Source organism: Pelobates fuscus, chromosome 6, assembly GCF_036172605.1.
Source record: "Pelobates fuscus isolate aPelFus1 chromosome 6, aPelFus1.pri, whole genome shotgun sequence".
NCBI lineage: Eukaryota > Metazoa > Chordata > Amphibia > Anura > Pelobatidae > Pelobates > Pelobates fuscus.
Genome location: NC_086322.1, coordinates 299403736 through 299430685, shown reverse-complemented (window position 1 = coordinate 299430685; position 26950 = coordinate 299403736). Strand labels below are relative to the sequence as shown.

At 42.9% G+C, this 26950-nt stretch overlaps 1 protein-coding gene across 2 annotated transcripts in view; it reads left to right on the top strand.

Moving 5' to 3' along the window:
* Positions 1-26140, top strand: part of CDH4 (cadherin 4) — a 415426-nt gene extending 389286 nt beyond the window's left edge. For both annotated transcript variants that reach the window (XM_063459612.1, XM_063459611.1), the window contains exons 7-16: positions 499-671; positions 5536-5673; positions 9595-9780; positions 10459-10712; positions 13795-13937; positions 16037-16270; positions 18059-18292; positions 20491-20630; positions 21234-21398; positions 24565-26140. In XM_063459612.1, coding sequence (XP_063315682.1) covers positions 499-671; positions 5536-5673; positions 9595-9780; positions 10459-10712; positions 13795-13937; positions 16037-16270; positions 18059-18292; positions 20491-20630; positions 21234-21398; positions 24565-24771 — 1874 coding nt within the window. In that variant the 3' untranslated portion in view covers positions 24772-26140. The remainder of the gene's footprint in view (positions 1-498; positions 672-5535; positions 5674-9594; positions 9781-10458; positions 10713-13794; positions 13938-16036; positions 16271-18058; positions 18293-20490; positions 20631-21233; positions 21399-24564) is intronic.
* Positions 26141-26950: the final 810 nt, after the last annotated feature.

The window sequence follows — 26950 nt, the reverse complement described above, 5'->3', positions numbered from 1 at the left end:
GGATTTCATGTGTGGGAAGCAGGCAAAATTGCCAAGCGAAAAGATCTGAGTGACTTTGACAAGTGCCAAATAGTGATGGCTGGACGACTGGGTCAGAGCATCTCTAAAACGTCAAATTGTGTGTGGTGTTCTTGGTATGCAGTGGTTAGTACCTACTAAAAGCGGTGGAATGAAGGACAAACGGTGTACCTAGGTCAGAGTTATGGGCGCACAACACTTATTGATGCATGTGGGGAGCAAAGGCGGCCCATCTGGTTCGATCACACATAAACGCTACTGTTCAAATTGCATAAAATGTTATAAGTTATAAAATATATCAGCTCTCAAAATTTCCACTTGCTCCTACCCTTTTGCCAGTGTAAATTCAGTCCTGGTGAGTGTGCCGCTGACTCTCCAGGCTTGCAGTGGCTTGTAACTTTTAGGTCTGGCTAGTAGTGCAAAACTTGAAAAACGAATGTTTTTATTTAATAACAATGTAAGGTTTTGTTATCATTCTAGGAACCTATGTCATGACGGTGTCTGCCCACGATGCGGATGATAACAATACATTGAACGGTATAATCATGTACCGGATCATGGCACAGAGTCCGCAGAGCCCCTCACAGGACATGTTTGTGATTCACAGTGAAACGGGTGCCATTAACACCGTGGCGTCCGGGCTGGACAGAGAAGTAAGTAAACATTGCAAAGGAATATTGCATAGGAGGAAAACGTTTATTTGTATACGGTGAACGCAGGAGTGGAAAATCTGATGCATCACTGGCTAGACCCGTTTTTGTCTTGTTTCTTAAGTTTACAGATATTTTTGCTCTGATAATATCTGAATAACAGGATAATTTATGCTCAGCAGACAGACATTAAGCGCTATAAATTCAGAGACTGCATACCGTGAGATATCCCACCTCCACAAGATCAAAGTAAACATATAATCTCATATAATAGACAGAGGTTCCTGGAGACAGACTCTGCTGCAAGGTGAATTGAAAAATGTCAACTAGTCCAGGGGCTTATTAACTAATCTGTGAGATGGTTGACCACGAACTTGTAAATTATCCTTTTTGGGTCTGAATTTTCTGAAATCAGTTGTCAAATCACCATAAAACTCTTTGGGATAGATAACTCAGCCCACTGTAAGCCTTTACGCTGTAACACAAGGCAGTAAGACACTTATTCTCTTTTGACCTATAATCATGAAAATGTCGGATTTGTTTTATTTTTTTTAAACACTTAAAAAAAGAAAAAAAAAACAGTTAATTTATACCTGAAGAAGTAGCTGATAATGGTAGTAAAGCATGTTTGACTAGTAGTACTCAGTATTGCTATACAGGTCCGTACATTGCGCGTGTAACAAATGTGGCTGCCTCTAGTATAGATCTCATTAAGATCTTCTGCGTAAGAGAGACCAATGGGCCCGCAGAGCTCACATTCCAATCACCAAATGACATCACGCACAGGAGACCAGGGAAAAGAAGAACCTGTAAGAGGAGATGCAATGGCAAACTGTCATCGAGAACAAAGCACCCTGCTCATTCAACAGGGAGCGCAGAACGTGCGAGGACGAAGCTCTATTCTTTGCCGAACCCCCAGCTCATAAACCACCTCGCTGCATTGGAAAGATTGGATCGGCAGTATCGATCAGTGAGACACCTCTCTTTGTTCTCTCCCAGCTGCCACTCAGAGCACCTGGAGTCCGAAGGTCAATTCATGTCCCTCAAGGTCGTTGCAGACTGCATTTCCTCCCTGGTAAACCGCCATTAAGACCCAGTACCAGTGTCTCTAAAGAAGACCAGTTCTGCGAAAAAAAAATATTTTATCTGCTACACCTGCCATATTATTCCGATTATTAAATCACTCTCCTCATTCAAACAGTTGTGAAGTGATAAACCCTCACTCGATTTGGCTCAGTAAGAGGTCTAACGTCACATGCTGAAACCGAAGCGGACCCTGGTGCTGGGAAACTGGAAACTAGCCCCGTAAAGAACATCTGGGGTCCTGCAGGCACTCCTCTGCAGCCTGTAGTATTTAAACAAAACTATTTCAATTCAGACAAGTATTTCGGAGTCTTTCTCCTACAGAATAAGCCGATAAAGGTTTTACAGCCTCTCTCTGTTTAGACAGTGACTGTCATCTTTGAACAGGAAAAAATAAACGAATAAAAAGAAAATAAAACCCAGTCCGCTGGCATAAACACAAATATGTCTAATTATGAAGAGCTATGTAAATGTAACATTTGTGTATGATTAGAAATGTCAGGAGACTCTTAAATTGGTGGTGAGAGTTTATCCCGGTGTATGTTGACTGGATGTCCTCACTCCGCACCTTATTCAACCCTAATTAGGTTATTTATGGACTAATTGGCAGGAGATGAGTAAGACACTTGTGATCATTAGCAATTTGTACAAACCTTGTGTTATATTCTTATTATTTATGTCACTTTAGTAGGTTTGTTTTTTTTGTTATTCTGCTGTTTGTTGAAGGCACATTTTGTCATGTAAAGCGGTTTATTAAAATCTACTTTGGAACCATATTTAATTCCCGCCTCTCGACAGGAGCAGAAGGCCAACCTTTTGCTGTGGTTTATAAAACTGGAGTTTTGCCGATGGAGCATTGACTTTCAGTGACCAACTCCAATTCACCATAGCTTGAACATTGACGACAGAATGCCCGTGTGTCCTTGCTGTGATTTAGTGGAATATTTTATTCTTGCATTTCACTCTGTCAGTGTCAATGTACATACATACCACTGACAGGCGCAAGGCTTTATCAGACATCCCTAGAATGGTTTCTTTAGAACTATTGGAGAGGCCAGGAACCCTCATTATCTCTTTGCAAAAACACTTACACTCGGTCCGCAAACAGTCGCTTTTTTGTGGACTATTTCTGCCACAAATTTTAGTAAGTGCATTTATTCCCAGTTGACTGAATAATTAGACATTTCTGCTTCATTCTTTCGGCCATTGGAGGTGAACTGAGCCAGTTGTTTCACATTCAAAATGCAGACAAATAATTCACAGTCTATAAATAAACCTTCCGGTTATGTTTAGTCGAGCAGGAGATTTGCCTATTGACATAATGTTGGCTTTCAGGACGGTTAAATTCAGTTAACTCCTGGACGTGAAATGGTTTGTGGTTCCAGATAGGTTTAGAAAGGTTTTAGTCAGTGTAAGGAGAGTGTACCGCAAGTCTTGCGCCAGATCATGGCGGCTACACTCGGGGGCCGGTGACCTTTACACAGCAAAATCAAAAGTTACTCAATGAGGTGTTACCTAAACCAGGTAATCGCGGCTAAACGGGGGAGCCAGCGACCCTTACATAGCTAAAGCAAACGTTACTAAAGGGGCTTACATAGCGCCAGATCATGGCGGCTACACTCGGGGGCCGGTGACCTTTACACAGCAAAATCAAAAGTTACTCAATGAGGTGTTACCTAAACCAGGTAATCGCGGCTAAACGGGGGAGCCAGCGACCCTTACATAGCTAAAGCAAAAGTTACTAAAGGGGCTTACATAGCGCCAGGTCATGGTGGTTCCTCTGGCTCCAAGAACTTTAAACAAATAACTTGAATGTTATCAAGGAAGCGACGTTACGCATGCCTTCTCCCCTATTGACAGAAAGGGTGCGTGTCACTGTGAAGTTGCAGTTTGCTGATGTAAATGAGGATTTTGTTTTAATTATTATTATTATTGTTACAAAGCGCTCTCTGTGTCTCTCACCTCCCAATTAAGGCATAGCCATGTGTCGCATCCTAATCACAAAGGTAAGGAATGTTCTCATGGCGGCTTCTAATGAAAATCATTACCAACTTTTATCTGATTTAATTAATGTATTCATCAAATTCGGATTTGGGTGGCAGCACTCAAGCTGTGAACTTTGTGTAGATCTCGCTTTGTTGAAATCCACAGACTGAGTTTGGAACCAGGACGCAGAATAGCCCCTCTCCGGTTCCATGAACAGCCGCGAAGCACGCAGTCTAACTGTGCAGAGATGGCTTCATGGACTGGACTCCCAGCAGGTGTGGTAGGAGTGAGGAAAAGACCCGGGGTTGTAAATATGGTAGCTAATCTTTGGCAATATACGGAGAGTGTGGACTTCAGTTCTCCTGATTGTCAGTACAAGAGAAAGGAACACAGTTCACTTGTTCTGTCATTAAATGTTATAGAAACCTGTGACTCAGTATACGGAATGAGATTATTCTGCAAGAGGCTCGTGTGCAGTTAACCCGGGTTACAGGAGTTGCCTCACATTAGGAACGTTGGTTTAAATATTGTTATGCTTTGACAATGTAAATCTGGCATATTATTGGCATTGGGAGAGTGCCCTATAATCCAGCCGTGGGCACTACTTCTCAAGGATGGTACCGTGTAATTAGATGGAGAAAGCATATTAATGTAGTAATTAGTTGGAGAAAGCAGTTCTGTGTGCGTGGTTACTTTCTGACAGATGCAGCTATGGAAGTAGCCACCATGCCCCTCTGTAATCATGAAGAAAGGGACCTGCTTTAGTACAGATAAACCCATCAAGGCAGCCAATGTGGTCAGACACTGCCACCTGCTGGACATCCTGTGACACTGGTCACAGGTCTGGTAACTCTCAGCCTGGGAGCTCATGTTATAGTAGAGGGGACAGCACGTCCATGGTAAAACGCTGGACAATTAGTTAAAACATATAACAGCATCACAGTGCACATCCCAAAGAGGATGACTTAACAAGCTTAACTCCCAAAGCATGCCCAGGGATCCTGCGGATGACCCATCGAGGAAAGACACGTGCCTTCTGACTGTGTAAAATGCCTGCTGGTCCTCACTCGAAGTTCACTGATCTGTAGAACAGTATTATACACAGGAACAACGGTTTTAGTACTTTAACCCACTTTAGAACTTTTGTCCTTAGAAATCGCAGGTGAAAGTATGCTGGCTGGAGTTTAATCCAGAATTAGAGGGTATTTGTTTTAGATTGCAAAATATATATAAAAATGAGCGATTGTGGGGGGATAAACCTGCAACCATTATTAAAGGGACAACTGTGAGCATTGTGTCTGCTTCATCTCATTAAACTGGTTTTAGTGTCTGGAGTCCCCTGGTACCATCATTTCATTCAGCATTAAACCGTATAATGTTTTTATGTTCAAATGCTAAACGAGAGTCCCCAGCAGCTGTGCTGCTTTGGCTAGGATGAGCAGCAATGGGCAGCTGTGATTGGCTGAGAGTGTCAGCTGACTGCTTTTAGCCTATCAGAGATCCAACTGATGGTATGAATGGGTATGGCTACAAGGAAGTGTTTAATCTCTGCCTTAACCACTCTTCCTGAAGTGGCCAGACTGTGGGTGGCCAGTCACCCTTATTTAGTGTTAAACTGCTCTTATGCGATTTAACACTGAATGGAGGGACAGTGCCAGGCGACTCCAGGTACTATATCCTATTCAAAGAGATGAAATGGTTATAGTGATTACCATGTCCCTAGTACAGTAATAATTTGCTGTACGATTTCCCACGAGCTCTGTGATCAGAATCTAATCCCAGTCTGTCTCTCCTGCAGAAAGTTCAGCAGTACACCGTGGTCGTTACAGCCACAGATATGGATGGAAGCTCAAACCACGGCCTCTCAAATACCGCTACGGCTATAATTACTGTGGCCGATGTCAATGACAACCCACCAGAATTCACCTCGAAAATGGTAAGTCAATGCCAGTCACTCAGTCATTACATCACAAGACAAGAGCGGCTCAATGGGGAGGGCTGGATTACTATGTCAGAGGGAAGGTGGGACGGCCATTTTTTAGAATAGAGATTGAACCCCGAGTTTTTTGCTATGTATGTATGTTCCATGTCACCGCACACCACAGGACATTTCTGGGCAGACTGTTAGGAGAGGAGCAGTCAGCAGGAACTTTGGCCCAGAATATGCAATGTTTTCCCTCAGTAATATGTGAAATGGCGTTGCTTTCTGGCTTTAGGAATAATAATTCTACAATTTGTGGTACTTATAGCGGTTTTATAAAAGGAAAGGAATATTGATTGTTTAGCGGAGAGGAAAAGGATTTTTTTTTCCCTTTACTCCTTCATATTTGTAATTAATAAATAAATGTAAAAACAAATCATCCTCCTGTTTACCTTGGCTGTTATAGTCATAGGAGTGGAAGGATCACAGCGGCCAGATCCACGAAATTTACCCTCCGTATTATTACTTTATGCGCAGAGTAACAAGGCGTGGGGGAGGGTAATTAACCACATATTTGGCACAGGATGCGATACCCCAGAGCCAGTTTGCTTCATAAATAGGGACATGTTGCTAGTGTAGGAATTATGGAGCCCAGGGAAGGCTGTGCAAGTCACATGCAGGGAGGTGTGACTAGGGTTCATAAACAAAGGGATTTAACTCCTAAATGGCAGAGGATTGAGCAGTGAGGCTGCAGGGGCATGTTCTATACACCAAAACTGCTTCATTAAGCTAAAGTTGTTCAGGAGACTATAGTGTCCCTTTAAAGTAAACCTTGCTTTAATTCCGGCCTAGATTGGCTTTAACCATCTATGAGGAAGGTGCAACCGGCAAGCCTTCTGATACTTAGAATTAAATCTCCCCATGAGCAGAGCTTATGGAAATGCTGCATCAGTGAGGAGGGTCTGGGCCTTGCGGTCACAAAATACCCAGAACAGTCAAATTCCTCTACTTGCATGTCAGCCATGAGAACCCCATCTGTACACAGTATGCTTACACACATAGATAGTATATACTCTGTATCCCTCACACACAGATACAAATATACAGTGACCCCAAAATATACTCAGAACCCCACAATGATACAGTATCCCCAAAATGTACTCAGAACCCCACACTGATATACAGTATCCCCAAAATGTACTCAGAACCCCACACTGATATACAGTATCCCCAAAATATACTCAGAACCCCACACTGATATACAGTATCCCCAAAATATACTCAGAACCCCACACTGATATACAGAATCCCCAAAATATACTCAGAACCTCACACTGATACACAGTATCCCCAAAATATACTCCGAACCCCACACTGATATACAGTATCCCCAAAATGTACTCCGAACCCCACACTGATATACAGTATCCCCAAAATATACTCAGAACCCCACACTGATATACTGTGTCCCCATATATAGGCAGTAACCCCTCCCCTCCCCCCCCCCCCCCCATTCCCTACCTCCCCCCACACACACATACAGTACTCCCACAGACAGGCAGTAATCCCCCACAAACATACAGTATGTGTCCCACAGACAGACACTATTCCCCCAGAACCAACAGGCCTTATCCCATTCACTCAGCTCTAACCATTGAGTCTCAATACAGTCACTGGTCCGGAAAGCTAGCAATTTAAAGTACCCTGTGTTATTCCTATGTGCCCGCAGTGCATGTTATATTGTCTGTTACCAAATGCTCAGTGTTTGAATTATTAAAATGAAAAGGGGGGGGGGGGCAGGAGGTAAAGCATTATCACCCACATCAGGCAGACTCTGTAACGAGTTCCTCTCTTATCGTATGTGATTCATGGGTGATACCATCAGGTATTGTGAAGCACGACAGATGTTAAAGGTCAGTCCGGAACCAGCGGCATCAGTCACCGGGGAGTGCGAGAGATCCAATTCTGGATAAATTCCTAATTTGTCTTCCTAACTAGGTGATGCTATCAGGAATTCCTCTGAATGAGAGACGCAGGGAGTGTCGTATCTGCAATCACAACGACTCCCAGACTTTTCAAAGTCATAAAAAGCTCCTTAATCTTAGGCGCCTTCCCTGTGCAGTATTAAACAAGCAGAGGGGAACAAATCACGTTCGATCCACGTTAATACTACCCATATCATGCGGCTCGCATGTCGTTTATTTCAAGAGCAGAATAATGTCATTTCAAAACATCAACATGAAACATGAAACCTTCTTCAGCTGCCACCAAAAGATGTGGAATTTAGAGATCCATCGTTTTATTAATGATTCTTAGCAACCTATTCGTTGGCAGAGCCATCAGCGACTGATCCAGCATTAATTCTTGCAGAAGGTTTCTTACAGACCTTTGGATTGTTTAAAAGGTCCCTATTCAAATTCCCTAACCCCTCTACGTGTAGCGGATTAATTCACACATGGGGTGGGCCTGCAGAGCTATTCACAATACAGAGAATGGGGGAGAAACCCCAAATTCAGTTCTGTCATTTCCTGATCAGTTTTTCACAATTCTTTTTATTTTTTTAGAGAATAAATCCCCCCCTAAGATTCATTGCATCGTATTTTCCAATAGTTGGCAACGGTTGTGTTGCGATGGACGTACTGCCTCACACATTTTGTACTGAAACACATTTGGAGCTATATTCACTTGCATAAATGGCTTTTGCCCGCCACCCCATTTAAAAAAATAAAATAAAAATCAACTTCCTGTTTCACATCACAGATAATTCCCTACCACCCTTAATCTTAACCTTAATTAGTAGGGAAGCACCAAAATGAAAATTCAGGATGCCCTTGGCCGAAAACAAAAATGACTTTTTTCTTTAGTGAATAACCCTTTATATTTCAACAGGATTTGCAACTAGTAAATATGTAGATTTTTTTTAATTTTACCGATTTATGTCAACCTGCACTGCATTTGGTCCTTCGTAAATAGCAAACTGAGAAGTGAATGACAAGAATGACATTAAAATTGCCAAGCTTACTTTTGCTTTGTAGGATATATATTTATTATTTATTTGTGCTATTTAGATTCCAATTCACTTTAGATTGCATTAAATGTATTTAATCCCCGTTAATCTGTGTACATGACAGATACCATATGTCACTGATGGTATACATTCAGGACACACTGTGAGGAGCACACTGTCCGGCCAGCTGATGGGGGATTGAAGGGGAATACTAATTAATAAAAAAACCCTAGCAAGTGGCAGAATATAATAAGTTATGAGCTGTCTCTTAGGAGCAGAGTGCAGGACTCCGACTCTCGGCAGTGATGATTTCTGGGAGGCGGCTTGGGATCTCCCGGGTGAGGGAACTGATAGGGTTTTAGCTAGACGTGCGGTGGTTTAAGTGTTACAGCACAGTCTGCAGCTCACACCTTGCAGAGCTGCAGACTGTACTGGCTCTCTCCCCGGGCAGACGGGAGGGGCATCGCACCCTGCGGCACACAGGGCAAGCCGCGGGCCCCCTCCCGATGTCGGGTCCTCGGTCAGTGACCAAGGACCTGACAAGTCACTCTGCCCAAATTTTCGGCAGCTTTGACCTATTTTCGGACGGAAATGTTGGTGCATCCCTATTAATTAGCCCCCTTCTCTACACAATACACCTTCAATGCCTCCCTGTATCAATTACTGATTAAATACAGATTTGTCTTTGGCCTGTTAGAAAACCGTTTTTAAATTATTTATCTGCAGAAGTCACTATTTAAATTGAAAGGAATTTTTGTGGATAAATCACTAGAAAAGTTGTTCTAACAGATTGTGATCAAAGTTTTACCTTGTTATATGAATGATTTTCTCCAATTAAATCCCATCATAAAGCTATAGATTGTGACCAAGTTAAAATATAAATGGTGTGTGCAGTGGGACTCTGACGCAGGAAATGTTTTTCTGTGCAGTTCTTTGGCGACGTGGCAGAGAATCAAGTGGATGTCGTGGTTGCCAATATAACCGTGGTAGACCGCGACCAGCCATACACACCCAACTGGAATGCAAGGTACAAGATCATCAGTGGAGACCAATACAATCATTTCACCATCAGAACTGACCCGGTGACCAATGAGGGCGTTGTAATGGTGGTGAAGGTTGGTCACTGTGTAATACATGTTTGTTTGTCCGTTCGTCTTTTAAATCAGCCTTTAAAGCAAAGTATCAAAGCCAAACTCTCTCTTGTCCCTCCATTGTCATTTATAAGTGTATTTAAAGTTGGGCGGGTGCTTGTCACGCTTTACATGTCTGTCAGCTTGCTCATGCTTGTCACACTGTACATGTCGGTGTTACTGCTCTGTACACATAGTGACAGGGAGACGTAAGTCCTGTACGTGTTTGACACGCGTCTGTACATGTCTGTGTCTTGTGGACCTCGGTGCATATCTAAGTTGCAAGGTCCTTTCTGGCAGATGTTAATGACCTCCATGTACAAAACTCTTCTTTATGGGCCCACTCTTGCCACAATGCACAATTTAGTGAAAAAAAAAAAAAAAAATCTCTTCATACAGGCTATCAGGATATGTTTCAAGCAATGAAAATGGTTGTTTTTACTACCACAGCAGTGCTGGGGAATTTTTACACAAGTCCTGGTTTGCTGGATAACACCATGCATAGCAGGACGTGTTCAGGGATGGTGGATCTGCAAGTGTTTGTGGATACATCAGATAGTGGACATTCGGTTCTAGGTTTAGTGTTATACGCAGAATGCCATGGGTCATCGTCTTAATATTATCTTAAGGGCTATAACGCACCCTCTCCTAATTCTCTTTCAGCCCATTGACTACGAGATGAACAAAGCCTTTATGCTGAATGTTATGGTGTCGAACCAGGCCCCACTCGCTGGTGGGATACAGATGTCTCTATTGTCAACGTCTGCTGTAACCATCTCGGTTATGAATGTGAATGAAGCCCCCTACTTTCCCAAGCAAAATGACCCAATCAGACATGTGGAGGGAGACCAGGCTGGCAGATACCTGACTACATTCTCTGCCGTGGATCCGGACCGCTCCATGCAGCAAGCACTCAGGTCAGTGTAGCCACCAGTGACCTGGGTGGAACAAGATGGGGAGGAATGAGTAAGCTCCTCGAATAGTTTGAGAATAGTGGGAGCTCTGGTCTCTAGAGAAACTGCAGCAAAGGAAACTGCGATTTTTTTTATTTTTATTTTTATCTTAAGGTGAAATGTTAATATTAATATAGCATCACTTGCCTTATCAGAGAGGGCGGATCTGCAGGGATTAAAGGGGCAGCCGGCTGGTAAATCATTATATTAAAATGACATTTAACTTTATTAAAAGGGGTTGATAGGAATTTTCCTTCCATCAGTGGATGTCTTACTATCACATCTTTTCATTCTTTTATTGCCACCGTTAAGAGAACGCAGAGACCAGCCGCCATCCTGTTTCCCAATTACCCGCTCTTCACTGGTGACATTCTTCTAATCATTATATGTGTCAGACACTTCACTTGGGGCCTTGTAGCCGCAAACACAATGATTACACTGGCTCGAGGTGGCCTTCTTTGGCTCCCTGTGAACGTGTAAGGCCCCTTTCAGCAAATATTCAGTGTTAACAAGCGCACTCTGGTTTTACCAGCTCTAAAACATAGCATTTCTCTGGCTGAGATTTCTAGGGTGTCCAGTGCTTCCCCAAAACGTTTTATACAAAGACAAATTGTACAAAAATAGCTGTAGTTGGCATTCCACTCGTCTAGGTCTCAGCAGGAACAGATCAGCCTTAGGAATTGGTGAATCATACTATAGTGCAAAAGGCCGTGGTCAATCCCTGCCCATCAGATTATGGTGCAAAGACAACATTCAAACCTTGCCCCTCACTTTATAGTGCAAAAGACTACGGCAAACCCTCACACACCCACACGTCAATCCCTGCCACTCTCATTGTGCAAAGGGCCGCAATCGAACCCTGACCATCAGAGTATGGCACAAAGGGCTGCATTCGATCCCTGCCCCTCGGATTATGGTGCAAAGGGCCGCGATCAAACCCTGCCCATCGGATTATGGCGCACAGGGCCGCGATCGAACCCTTCCCATCGGATTATGGCGCACAGGGCCGCGATCGAACCCTGCCCTTCAGTGTATGGAGAAAAGGGCCGCGTTCACACCGTACCCATCGGATTATGGTGCAAAGGGCTACGTTTGAACCCTGCCCATCGGATTATGGTGCAAAGGGCCTGATCAAACCCTGCCCATCTGATTATGGTGCAAAGGGCCACGTTCGAACCATGCCCATTGGATTATGGTGCAAAGGTTCGTATTCAAACCCTGCCCATCAGATTGTGGTGCAAAGGGCCCTGTTTGAACCCTGCCCATCCTATTATGGTGCAAAGAGCCACGTTCAAACCATGCCCATTGGAATTATGGTGCAAAGGGCCACGATTGAACCCTGCCCATTGGATGATGGTGCAAAGGGCCACGATTGAACCCTGCCCACTGGATGATGGTGCAAAGGGCCACGATTGAACCCTGCCCACTGGATGATGGTGCAAAGGGCCACGTTCAAACCATGTCTATTGGGTTATAGTGCAAAGGGCCATGATCGAACCCTGCCCATCCGATTATGGTGCAAAGGTCCGTATTCGAACCCTGCTCCTTGTATTATGGTGCAAAGGGCCACATTTGATCCCTGCCCCTTGTATTATGGTGCAAAGGGCCACATTTGATCCCTGCCCCTTGCATTATGGTGCAAAGGGCCACATTTGATCCCTGCCCCTTGCATTATGGTGCAAAGGGCCACATTTGATCCCTGCCCCTTGCATTATGGTGCAAAGGGCCACATTTGATCCCTGCCCCTTGCATTATGGTGCAAAGGGCCACATTTGATCCCTGCCCCTTGCATTATGGTGCAAAGGGCCACATTTGATCCCTGCCCCTTGCATTATGGTGCAAAGGGCCACGTTTGATCCCTGCCCCTTGCATTATGGTGCAAAGGGCCACGTTTGATCCCTGCCCCTTGCATTATGGTGCAAAGGGCCACGTTTGATCCCTGCCCCTCGCATTATGGTGCAATGGGTCACGTTTGATCCCTGCCCCTCGCATTATGGTGCAAAGGGCCACATTTGATCCCTGCCCCTTGTATTATGGTGCAAAGGGCCACATTTGATCCCTGCCCCTCGCATTATGGTGCAATGGGCCACATTTGATCCCTGCCCCTCGCATTATGGTGCAAAGGGCCACATTTGATCCCTGCCCCTCGCAATACCCATCACCATCCCTGAAGCTTTCTTTGCTTCCCTACATAAATTGGTACTCAAATTTATTTGACGCAAAACCAAAGCCAGGATTAGCCATGACACCCTTACACATCCAAAGGCGGAGGGGGGACTAGCCCTACCGAACTTTAGACAATATTACCTGGCGGCTCACATCCACAGAATGACAGAATGGGCCAAACAGGGAGTTTCCAAACTCTGGAAGACCGTAGAAACAGTGCTAGTAGGTCAACCAGTAGAAGTCCTCCCTTGGCTGAACCCACTCCCCTGCGCGAGGATAGCAGCCCCGCACCCACTAATCAGTGCCACGACACATGTATGGCACCTTCTGGCGATCAAAATGGAGCTCATTTCCTTCCCCTTCCAACTGTATCCAATAGTACACAACTCGGCATTCCCTCTCCACTCCCTCCCCACTCCCCATCTACCCTTCATTTGTGCCCACTACGTGGTGGAAACTCAACGGTGCTCTACAAAACGAACCAGGCACCATTTGAGGCTCTTTGACCTAGTTATGTTTGTTGGCTTAATATCCATATCAGCTAGAAGGGCTCTGCGAAGCCACCCATATCCTGTCATGCATTATTGAGGTACCTGCGCGTACCAATATATCTAAGCCATTACTTGGAACAGTGCCTGCGAGCACGAACTCAATGCATTCTCACAGTTTAAGGTACCTGCGAGTACCAAAGCATGGTCCATAAAGGACCCCTGAAAACAACTTGATCTTAAAAAAAACTAAACGAAACTCCAACAAAATGTAATTAAAAAAAAAAAATGTAAAGACTTCAATTCAGCAAGTTAATTATGAAATATCAACCCAGAAGCGTAGTGAGCAGAGATCATTAAAATCTCAATCCCTTTACCTTTTTTATTATTAGATACTCAAAATTGTGGGATCCAGCAGACTGGCTCATCATTAACACCACAACAGGGAACGTTCACACCAGAGCCAAACTGGACCGCGAATCTCCATTCGTAAACGAGGACATCTACGAGGCAAAATTCCTGGCTACAGACAATGGTACGTACTTCCTCTGTGCCACTTTACGTGCTTTAATATTTGAGGAATTAGCGCAATAGATCCTGTGTTTAGTAAATACCACACTTTATCCCCCAACATTCACCATCGCAGCATATGTTACATCTCAGCTAATGTGACATTAAATGTGCAATTTATTAATTGCCCATAATGAGAAAATATATACTGCTCGTAAAATATTGGGCGTGTTTCTCCTTTACTGAAATATGTGTAAAATAAGTTACAAATGTGAGCATCCAATCAGGAGGAGAAAATATAAAAGTGTAAATAAAATTAAATCTGTCAAAATGCAACATACCACTTCTTACACTCATTTGTTAATACACCCTGTTCCAAATTATTATGCAAATTCTATTTAAGTGTCACAAAGATTAAATATTTTGGTTTTCAGTTTAACTCATGGATGACATTGTGTCTCAGGGCTCTTTTGATCACTGAAAACAATCTCGGACACCTGTGATAATTAGATTGCCAGGTGAGCCCAATTTAAGGAAAAACTACTAAAGGAGGGTGTTCCACATTATTAAGCAGAGCATCATTTCCATGCAATATGGGGAAGAAAAATTATCTCTCTGCTGCCAAAGAGAGTGAAATAGTTCAATGCCTTGGACGAGGTATGAAAACATTAGATATTTCACGAAAACTTAAGCGTGATCATCGCACTATTAAGAGATTTGTGGCTTATTCAGAGCACAGACGGGTTCGTGCAGATAAAGGCACATTGAGAAAGATTTCTGCCAGATCCATGCATCGGATCAAGAGAGCAGCTGCCAGAATACCATTACATAGCAGCAAACCGATATTTTAAGCTGCTGGTGCCTCTGGAGTCCCACGGACATCAAGGTGTAGAGGCTCCAGAGTCTTGCAACTGTGCATAAACCTTCTATTCGGCCACCACTAACCAATGCTCACAAGCAGAAACGGCTGCATTGGGCAGAAAAATACATGAAGACTAATTTTCAAACAGTCCTGTTCACTGATGAGTGCCGTGCAACCCTGGATGGTCCAGATGGATGGAGTAGTGGATGGTTGGTGGACCGCCACGATGTTCCAACAAGGCTCAAACGTCAGCAAGGCGGTGGTAGAGTCATGTTTTGGGCTGGAATCATGGGAAGAGAGCTGGTCGGCCCCTTTAGGGTCCCCGAAGATATAAAGATGACCTCTGCAAAGTATGTGGAGTTTCTGACTGACCACTTTCTTCCCTGGTACAGGTCCATAATAAAATCATCTTCATGCATGACAATGCACCATCTCACGCTGCAAAGAATACCTCTGCATCAATGGCTGCTATGGGGATAAAAGGAAAGTCATGGTGCGGCCTCCATCCTCCCCTGACCTCAATCCTATTGAGAACCTTTGAAGCATCCTCAAGCAAAAGATCTATGAGGGTGGGAGGCAGTTTACATCCAAACAGCAGCTCTGGGAGGCTATTCTGACCTCTTGCAAACAAATTCAAGCAGAAACTGTCCAAAAACTCACAAGTTCAATGGATGCAAGACTTGTGAAGCTGCTATCAAATAAGGGTCCTATGTTAAAATGTAACGTGACCTGTTAAAATGTTTAAAAAGTTAAAATGTTGTTATAAGTTTGATTGAAATAGCTTTTGATTTCAGTAAATATGCTGCAAACACAACAAATGACAATTTTCAGTTCTTTACAACCTATAAAGTGTTTTGAAACTTACTGTGCGTAATAATTTGGAACAGTGCATTGTAAGTTTTTTATGTTTAAAAAAAATACTATTATCATTAGGAGGTTTGTTCAATAAAATTTGAATTGTACTCTTAATAGTTGATAACATGAGAATTATGCTGACTGTTATTTACATCAATTATTTAGGTAAATGAGAAAAATATAATTTGCATAATAATTTGGAACAGGGTGTTTACAATGTTGTTGTTTGTTAGCCCTTGACAAAAGTTATTTAAATATGAAAGCTAACTAGTAACTTTCACTTTGTGGAATTTACATCACAAATAAAGCTTTGAAAATCACATCCAGATCGAGTCCAGACAAGGCACAGCCAGGGCACACAATGCAAATGAGCAGGATAAACAGAAATGTTATGTTCCTCTCCACAGGTGACCCTCCAGCTAGCGGTACTGGCACGCTCCAAATTTATATTACTGACATCAATGATAACGCGCCGGAGCTCCATCCAAAGGAAGCGCAAATCTGCGAGAGGCCAAACGCCAATGGGATAAATATTACTGCCACCGACATGGACCGCAAGCCGAGCGGAGACCCCTTTGTCTTCGAGCTGCCGACTGTTCCTTCTTCTATACGCCGGAACTGGACCATAACCAGGATAAATGGTAAGACCGGGGGTTCTGTATCGCTCTCCTGTGGTAGAGTTAAAATAGAAACGTTGTACAGGGAGTGCAGAATTATTAGGCAAGTTGTATTTTTGAGGATTAATTTTATTATTGAACAACAACCATGTTCTCAATGAACCCAAAAAACTCATTAATATCAAAGCTGAATATTTTTGGAAGTAGTTTTTAGTTTGTTTTTAGCTTTAGCTATTTTAGGGGGATATCTGTGTGTGCAGGTGACTATTACTGTGCACAATTATTAGGCAACTTAACAAAAAACAAATATATACCCATTTCAATTATTTCTTTTTACCAGTGAAACCAATATAACATCTCAACATTCACAAATATACATTTCTGACATTCAAAAACAAAACAAAAACAAATCAGTGACCAATATAGCCACCTTTCTTTGCAAGGACACTCAAAAGCCTGCCATCCATGGATTCTGTCAGTGTTTTGATCTGTTCACCATCAACATTGCGTGCAGCAGCAACCACAGCCTCCCAGACACTGTTCAGAGAGGTGTACTGGTTTCCCTCCTTGTAAATCCCACATTTGATGATGGACCACAGGTTCTCAATGGGGTTCAGATCAGGTGAACAAGGAGGCCATGTCATTAGATTTTCTTCTTTTATACCCTTTCTTGCCAGCCACGCTGTGGAGTACTTGGATGCGTGTGATGGAGCATTGTCCTGCATGAAAATCATGTTTTTCTTGAAGGATGCAGACTTCTTCCTGTACCACTGCTTGAAGAAGGTGTCTTCCAGAAACTGGCAGTAGGACTGGGAGTTGAGCTTGACTCCATCCTCAACCCGAAAAGGCCCCACAAGCTTATCTTTGATGATACCAGCCCAAACCAGTACTCCACCTCCACCTTGCTGGCGTCTGAGTCGGACTGGAGCTCTCTGCCCTTTACCAATCCAGCCACGGGCCCATCCATCTGGCCCATCAAGACTCACTCTCATTTCATCAGTCCATAAAACCTTAGAAAAATCAGTCTTGAGATATTTCTTGGCCCAGTCTTGACGTTTCAGCTTGTGTGTCTTGTTCAGTGGTGGTCGTCTTTCAGCCTTTCTTACCTTGGCCATGTCTCTGAGTATTGCACACCTTGTGCTTTTGGGCACTCCAGTGATGTTGCAGCTCTGAAATATGGCCAAACTGGTGGCAAGTGGCATCTTGGCAGCTGCACGCTTGACTTTTCTCAGTTCATGGGCAGTTATTTTGCGCCTTGGTTTCTCCACACGCTTCTTGCGACCCTGTTGACTATTTTGAATGAAACACTTGATTGTTCGATGATCACGCTTCAGAAGCTTTGCAATTTTAAGAGTGCTGCATCCCTCTGCAAGATATCTCACTATTTTTGACTTTTCTGAGCCTGTCAAGTCCTTCTTTTGACCCATTTTGCCAAAGGAAAGGAAGTTGCCTAATAATTATGCACACCTGATATAGGGTGTTGATGTCATTAGACCACACCCCTTCTCATTACAGAGATGCACATCACCTAATATGCTTAATTGGTAGTAGGCTTTCGAGCCTATACAGCTTGGAGTAAGACAACATGCATAAAGAGGATGATGTGGTCAAAATACTCATTTGCCTAATAATTCTGCACTCCCTGTATAGTTATAATAAAATAAAAGTGCCTTCACAATGTTTCAGTCTTTCAGTCTTCACAATGCACAGGACTGGGCAATATATTTGCTTTTGTAGCTTTAAGTTTAACTCCAAGTGATAGCCCTCTTATCCAGCTAGACTTAGAATCCATACCCCTTGTGGTTGTTCCAGGTAACTACGCGTGGCTGAGTCTGCAGATTGGGTATCTGGAGGCTGGCGTCTACGAGGTGCCTGTCATTGTGACGGACTCAGGTAACCCTCCTCTCTTTAACACATCGATCATCAAAGTGAAAGTGTGTCCCTGTGACGAGAATGGCGACTGCACTACTATCGGAGCTGTGGCGGCAGCAGGGCTGGGCACGGGAGCCATCATTTCCATCCTGATCTGCATTATAATACTGCTCTGTAAGTAACCTTTAAAATTCATACACACAGGGGTGTCGGGGTAACAATAAAATTAAACAGAGTTAATTGGTTTAACAGATCCCCCGTTATTGGTTTGATGTGAATACAGTTAATGTTGTTTGTGCGTTTATACCTGCGCCCAGCGCCTGGGGGAGTCGCGGCTGCCCTTGCTAGGAGCACAATGTCAGTCTGGAAGCTTTGAATTATTCTGATCCGAACGGCAATCAAGGCGAATAATCACCCAACCTGTTTGTGTTTCTCTCTGAAAATATTCAACTTTCATGTTTGTGTAAAAGCTGCAGGAAGTTAATTCTATTTGAAGGGAAATTCCCTTCATTGCTAGCGGACACCAAGTCCTCTAGAAAGGTCATTATATTATTATAAATATATTATATGGCTACTAAACTGGTTCATGGATTGCAGGATAAAACTTACCAGGAAAGGTTAAAGGATCTTAACATGTATAGCTTGGAGGAAAGACGAGACAGGGGGGATATGATAGAAACATTTAAATACATAAAGGGAATCAACACAGTAAAGGAGGAGACTATATTTAAAAGAAGAAAAACTACCACAACAAGAGGACATAGTCTTAAATTAGAGGGGCAAAGGTTTAAAAATAATATCAGGAAGTATTACTTTACTGAGAGGGTAGTGGATGCATGGAATAGCCTTCCAGCTGAAGTGGTAGAGGTTAACACAGTAAAGGAGTTTAAGCATGCGTGGGATAGGCATAAGGCTATCCTAACTATAAGATAAGCCCAGGGACTAATGAAAGTATTTAGAAAATTGGGCAGACTAGATGGGCCGAATGGTTCTTATCTTCAGTCACATTCTGTGTTTCAATGAAGCCCGTAGTTTTGCCTGCCCATTGCAAGGCGGGTGCGGATGAAATCCTGACATTTCGGACTTCTGATAAAGATTGTCACCAATTATTTACATACAAACGGAGCCTAGCTCTGACAGCTTTATATGTTTTCATATCAGGACCAGTCTCCACCTTGTGTAGGGTAATAACGGCCCTTATCCACACTGACACCTTTGCCATGCATGGGTTAATAACGATTCCGCCCTGTGCTATGCATGGGTTAATAACGCTGCCACCCTAAACTATGCGTGGGTTAATAACGCTGCCGCCCTATGCTATGTGTGGGTTAATAACGCTGCCACCCTAAACTATGCGTGGGTTAATAACGCTGCCACCCTAAACTATGCGTGGGTTAATAACGCTGCCGCCCTATGCTATGTGTGGGTTAATAACGATTCCGCCCTTTGCCATACGTGGGTTAATAACGCTGCTGCCCTAAGCTATGTGTGGGTTAATAACACTGCCGCCCTATGCTATGCGGGGGTTAATAATGCTGCTGCCCTAAGCCATGTGTGGGTTAATAACGATTCTGCCCTATGCTATGTGTGGGTTAATAACGCTGCTGCCCTAAGCTATGCATGGGTTAATAACGATTCTGCCCTAAGCCATGTGTGGGTTAATAACGATTCTGCCTTAAGCCATGTGTGGGTTAATAACGATTCTGCCCTATGCTATGTGTGGGTTAATAACGCTGCTGCCCTAAGCTATGCATGGGTTAATAACGATTCTGCCCTAAGCCATGTGTGGGTTAATAACGATTCCACCCTATGCTATGTGTGGGTTAATAATGCTGCCACCCTAAGCTATGCGTGGGTTAATAACGCTGCCGCCCTATGCCATGGGTGGGTAATAACATTGCCTCCCTATGCTATGTGTGGGTTAGTAACGATTCCGCCCTTTGCCATACGTGGGTTAATAACGCTGCTGCCCTAAGCTATGTGTGGGTTAATAACGCTGCCGCCCTATGCTATGCGTCGGTTAATAATGCTGCTGCCCTAAGCCATGTGTGGGTTAATAACGATTCTGCCCTATGCTATGTGTGGGTTAATAATGCTGCTGCCCTAAGCCATGTGTGGGTTAATAATGCTGCCGCCCTATGCTATGTGTGGGTTAATAATGCTGCCGCCCTTTGCCATGCGTGGGTTAATAACGCTGCTGCCCTAAGCTATGCATGGGTTAATAACGCTGCCGCACTATGCTATGCGTGGGTTAACGATTCCGACCTATGCCATGTGTGGGTAATAACATTGCCGCCCTATGCCATGTGTGGGTTAATAACGCTGCTGCCTTTGCCATCCATGGGTTAATAACGCTGCCATGCCATTTCCAGCTATGGTTCTGTTGTTCATCATGTGGATGAAGCGCAGGGAGAAGGAACGACACACCAAACAGCTGCTGATTGACCCAGAAGACGACGTGCGAGATAATATTCTCAAATACGACGAGGAAGGTGGCGGCGAGGAGGACCAGGTAATGAACAGCCTGGAGAATTCACCAAATGTAATCATTTACTGGGAGCTTTCTGAGTCTTTTAAAGACAATTTCACTTTTTACTTAAACATCAACTTAAAGTGTGTTGGGGGGCTATTTAAAACGAGAAGCTTTCTCCTAATGTTGTCCAATTTGTGGGGTTTTCCATAAACATAGTTACTGTTCCGGATTCTCAGTCTGGTTGGTTCTGATGACAGCAATAAAGAGGATTATTGCTTTCCCTGTAGCCCTGCCAATGCCGTCACTAGTCCGCATCACAAACCGGCTATTGACTACAGTGAGAATTGGCGGGAATTCAAAATGAATTTCAAAATTTCGGCCAAAATTAACTCAATTCCTGTTTTCAGTTGGACTATTTTGGAAATGTACTTTGAATTTCCAGCAAATTCTCACCTCACGTCAATAATCATGTAAACCTGGGACTTGTCTTTCCAGCAAGTTCTGCTCCCTTTAGATGTTCCTTCTGCCTTGTGATAGCAGACCCAAACAATGTCCTGTGGAGGGCTTTTCAGAGACCCATAAAATACATCATATATTATTTAACCATAACTGCATTAACCCTGGACACCATTCTTGCTGCAGGATTACGACCTGAGCCAGTTGCAGCAACCCGAGACTTTGGATCACGTTTTGAACAAGGTGACGGGTGTCCGACGTGTGGACGAGAGGCCAGTGGGAGCAGAGCCGCAGTATCCGATCAGACCCGTTATCCCACATCCAGGGGACATTGGGGACTTTATCAGCGAGGTACCCTTTTATTATTATATAAACACATGCTCTAATGTTCATAGAAATTGGTTTATGTATTGATCACACGTTAGGGCAGGTCATTTACACTAAGCGATGATCGTTGTGGAGGGAGACCTGACTTAATATTTATTCATTATAGCAGTGCTGGCAAAATGTGCAAAGCTGCTTTTTATAAAAAAATTTAAAAGTGTAAAAAAAGTTTCAAGAAAGTTTTAAAAAGTAAAAAGTAAAAAAAAAAAACATTCAAAAATGCTCATTACTGGGGCGCAGAGCCTGACTGGAGCTGATCAGACGTGTGCAGCATGAGCTCCCGTATTCTCTGTGAAATTAATCTGGTTCTCAAGCTGCACTATTCCCCAAACTGCACCACCCACATAGGGGATGCAAGGGTGATCTGATCGAGACTTCACACGAGTTACTGAGCCACTGGGAACCCGAGACTCATTGCTGAGGCCTACTGGTGAAGGAGCAGGAGAGAGGCGGCTGCTCTTCCCACTCCTATGCTCAATGTGAGACATTGCTGACCTCCTACCCCCTCCCCCCCATCCCGGTCCCCACTGGACCACCACCGACTGCCTAAGGTGTACCTACCACTGGTCCCACGATACCACAGGGGCCAACCTCGTTGACAAAAAATAGTGGGTAAACGTCCTCTGAGCTCCCAAGTAGCCTACCTCGGCAACACTGATCGCAGCCTACGGCACCTGGAAGGAATATTCCTGTGCTTCTCTGGGTGGAAACAAGCACGTGAGACTGCAAATCTCATCAATAGCTGAATACGCAAGTCTTAATTAATTACTCTCGGCTGTCAGTTCTGCCGATACTAATCTTAGCATGCCTAGCCTGCTCTGACACTAAGTGTTTTCATTATTATTTAGTTATTTTAAATCGACTCAAATTACTGTCAGGCAGCTTACCTACTACATATATTGTTATTTCTATTTCCTATGCCACAATATGATATGCCTTTATGTGCTGCTGTAGCACTTTAAGCATGTTTGTAAATCGCTTGCACAGAAAAAAAAATAAAAAAATTTAAATGCTCATTACCACTACACCTGGAACAAATATGCCTTTTGAATTATTCCAGGGTGTTGTCTTTAATAAATAGTATGTGTTTGTGGGGAAGTTTGAATAACCAACCAGCTAAACTACTCCGAAATGGAACATGGACACAGCGTAAAACTAAAAGTTAGAATATTACTGTAATGGCTGTGTCTCAAATGTGCCCCTTCATTATCCACATATACCTGGCAAAGGTACATACGGGGTATTGCTGTACTCAGACCACATAGCTGAGAAACATATGAAGTATTATACAGTCATAGCAAACATAAGGTTTGCAAAATATACTGTGCAAACTCACTTTGTGTGTCAAAAAGGCAGAAAAAATGCTTATTACCACTACACTTGGTACAAGCTAGCGGAAAAATTATCCCACGCTAAGGTTCAAAATATGCCTTTTGAAATACCTTTGGGTGTCTTCTTTCAGAAATGGTATGCTTTATGGTATAGCTGGAGTATGTAGCCTGCTCAAATGCTCCAAAGTGGGACACGGACAAATCAAACCCTCCGTGAAAATTCACACTTAAAAACCTGAACTTGTCACGTCTCTTTTACAGCACTGTAACTTCACAAAATAGTGTCTAGGTCATACATTGGGCATATTGTTTTACTCAGAAGAGGTAACTGAGCATAATTTGGTGGATTTTATGACAGTGGTACATATCAAGTGTAAGAAATACTCAGCAAAAATGCAACATATATGTAAAAATGCCATATCCCCCTCCCCTCACCACAAACATTGACATAAATTGGTGAAAAAACGGTGACAAGTGAAGGTACAATATACGCCATAAGATATTCTGTGGTGTCTACTTTATCAAATCGAAGCCTTTTGTGGGTTTATTTGAATACTCACACTGATATAAATATCCCAAAATGAGACATAGGCCCATCAAATCCATCTATGAAAATTCTAACTATAGAAACCTAAATAGCCTTGTCTCTTATAGGGCATTGTAGCTTCACAGAATAGCGCCAATAGCATACAATGGGGGTATCATTATACTCAGCAGAACACAATATGGGGTTTTGTGCAGGAATAGCACACACCAGCTTTGCGAAATACACATTACAAAAACCTTGTTATATGTGTATATTCCAAAATACAGAAAAAACACAATTTTGCTCCAATATTTAGCAGAGATTGGCGATGAAATGGCTACGTAAAAAGTGTCAAAATAACCTTAGGCAAATAGCCTGTGATGTCTACTTTATATAAATATATACTTTTGTGTGGCAATTTTGCTTTCTGTGATGGGTACTAAACCTACAAGACAAACACACCAACTTCTAACATTGTTTCACATTGAAATTGTATATTAGTCCTTTTATTTTGTGACCTATAACTTTCAAAATAAGCTGAAATCCAACACATATTATGCACTCTATAAATCAAGACACATAAATCAATTTATTTTCAATTACTTTTTCTAAGCTGGACATATTATGCACACGCTATTGTTGCCAAAACTGTGAGAGAAAAAATATATATGTTTTGGCATTTGTTTTATAATTAATGAGAATGTATCTATGTATATGTCACATCAAATTAAAGCCCTTTTTGCCCTCTAAAAAAAACAGTATATAATATGTGTTGGTGCAATAAAGGAGAGAGATGCAAATTGCGTTTGAACTTAAACAGCAAAAAATGCAAAAATGGCTTGTGTCCTTAAGGGTAAGTCCAGTTTTTGAAGCTGCGTCCTTAAGGTGTTAATGAAATTTGGCCGCTCAGACAGACTGAAACGTGAATTGTTATATTTGTGCAGCCGAGAGTCCGTTTAATGGTATGTCAGCTCTGCTAAAATCGAGCCAGATACAGAGAGAGATACAACAGCCTCCTGTTAGTTTACTATTTATTCCTCTCCACCTGCAACAATGGTTAGAAGCATCTCGTACAATAACCTTTGGGAAGGTTTGGGGGTTAATTTTTTAAACATTCTTTGCAAAACGCAATACAATGTTTGGATTCCTAATGATCTATTAGTTTGGACAGGACAAATGCATGCAATGTGATGGAGAAAGCTGAATGATGCTGTTTAATGTATATTTACCCTGATCACACGCAATGCGTTATAACATTGTCTGCTTCTGTTTGCAGGGTCTGCGTGCAGCAGATAATGACCCCACGGCGCCTCCTTACGACTCTCTGCTGGTATTCGATTACGAGGGGAGCGGATCTACCGCTGGCTCCGTCAGTTCCCTTAACTCTTCCAGCTCAGAAGAACAGGATTTTGATTATTTGAATGATTGGGGTCCACGCTTTAAAAAACTAGCGGACATGTATGGCGGTGGGGAGGAGGATTGACCGGACCCCAGATCTTTCCACAAACAGAGCAAAACCTCCTCCATTGTGCAGCGTCTGGTTTTTTTTGGTTTTTAAATTTGAAGCCCCCATTGTTCGCCCCCTCCTAACTGCATTATTTTTAATGGTTCATAGGGAACGTTCATTTTGTTTTGGCTGATATTTAAGGCAGTATTGCCTTCTGTTCCTATTTATTTATTTTATTAAGTACAGGCACACATTTGCCTTTTTTTTTGTTGCAAAATGATTAACCCCTCCTGGAATGGAAAGTGCATATCGGGGATTTGGGAACCGGAGCTGCCTGGATACAGTGGCTGATTATGTTTTTCCCTGCTGGCGAGTTAGCTGTGCTGCCCCTTACAGACTCTTTATCAAATGGTGGAAAGTGCAACCATACACCAACTCGCTGCGGTAATCGGTCCTGTTTCTATTGTGCCAGCCCTGCATTTGGAATTAATGTGAACGAAGAGGTCAGGGGGACCAATTGCTGTATCAACGCCTTCTCCTCGGCTGTATATGAACTACGGACGCACCTGGGTCAGTTTCCCGTTTTGCTAGTTTTCCAGCAGGGGAGAGGTTAACCTGCTCTTGGAATGGAGCGGTCTTTTATAATTTTGAGCGTTCCAGCATGCCTACAATCCATTACTGCTGCTCCCCCACGACCCTTTATTTTTTATATATTCTAATATATATATCTGTACATAAATTGAGCTGGGAGGTTTCCTGATGAATTGATGAGTGAAATGCAATCTCTCGTCTTAACTTGAAAAAAAAAAAAAAAAAAAAAAAGAACTTTTATAGAAGCACTGTTTTTACAAATGGAACAAACAAACAAAAAAAAAGACCAAAAAAATAAGTTAAAAAAAAAATAGAAAAAAAAAAATCAAGTTTTTGAAAAAGTGCCTTTTCGGTACATTACGTGAGGTTGTATTAGTCAGAGGAGGGAAATGCTTTGAGAGGATCCCACACAAGGCTGTTATGAATGTCTCAGCTTGCATGGCAGTCGAGAGGTTAACAGGAACCTGGCCCAACATGGCTTCTTGTCAGCTCTTAGTGCCTCTCCTGGTTTCTCTGGCAGTGAAGGGGTTAACAAAGCACAGACCTCCTCACTTATAGGTCTGATCATTGGGTACACCTTAATAGCACCCTCTAGTGGTCTGAAGGAGACAAATAAAGGGGCTATCCCAATTTTACCTGAAAGGGTTAAAACTAAGTATTTGCCTTTGTAAAAGAAAACATTGCTTTGAAGATGCCCCTATAGGAGACGCTCTGAATTTGGGATGAGATTGAGAATCTCTCACTGCCGGAGCATTGAGCACGGATAAGAAAAAGGCAGACTCTGCCGAGGGCTGATCCGTGGACCTGGCCGGTGATATTGAAAAAAGGAGATAGGGTCGCACTCAATCACATCAATTTAAACACAGGGTGCTACTGGGCAAGGGTCAGCAAAAAAACCCCAAGAAATGTATGCATATAGAAAGAATCCCAGGCACTCACTGTGATTGTTCTTCAAGCAGGTTTATTGCAACGTTTCGACCTCAATGAGGTCTTTTTCAAGACCTCATTGAAAAAGACCTCATTGAGGTCGAAACGTTGCAATAAACCTGCTTGAAGAACAATCACAGTGAGTGCCTGGGATTCTGGCCGGTGATATTGTCAGCACATTCTGTGCCAGAGGGAGAGGTCGGATGTAGTTTCATTTCTAAGGGCTGTCTAAAATAAATAGGACAGTGGTTATGGTTGCTCTATAAACCATATAACGTGCATTCAGAAACATGGACTATGGATCCAAACAGGTCAGATAAATCGGGGAGGGGGGAGGCGGTATTTCACTTTACACAAGTGAGATTAAAGACACACAGGGTGGTATGTTTTAAAAATTGCAAAATCTGGATTAACATAGGTTTGCAGTGTCTATAGAGGAGTGGGAGAATCATTGGCGGGTTATTTATGGTAGTCCAAATTATCCGAAATTTAAAATAAAGGACAAGTTTCGCAGTCTGCTATTTTTTCAGTTTGCCATATTCACCATGTCATTTATTTAATTCTCCAGTTAACCAGTAACAGGCTGCCCTGGGTTTGGGATGGTTTGGGATTCGAGTTTGTCCCATCAGCTACAGTGAGACTGCGGAAGGTTTAGCTTTGTATCTTCCATTAAAGAAATCCATGAAAACATAAAAAA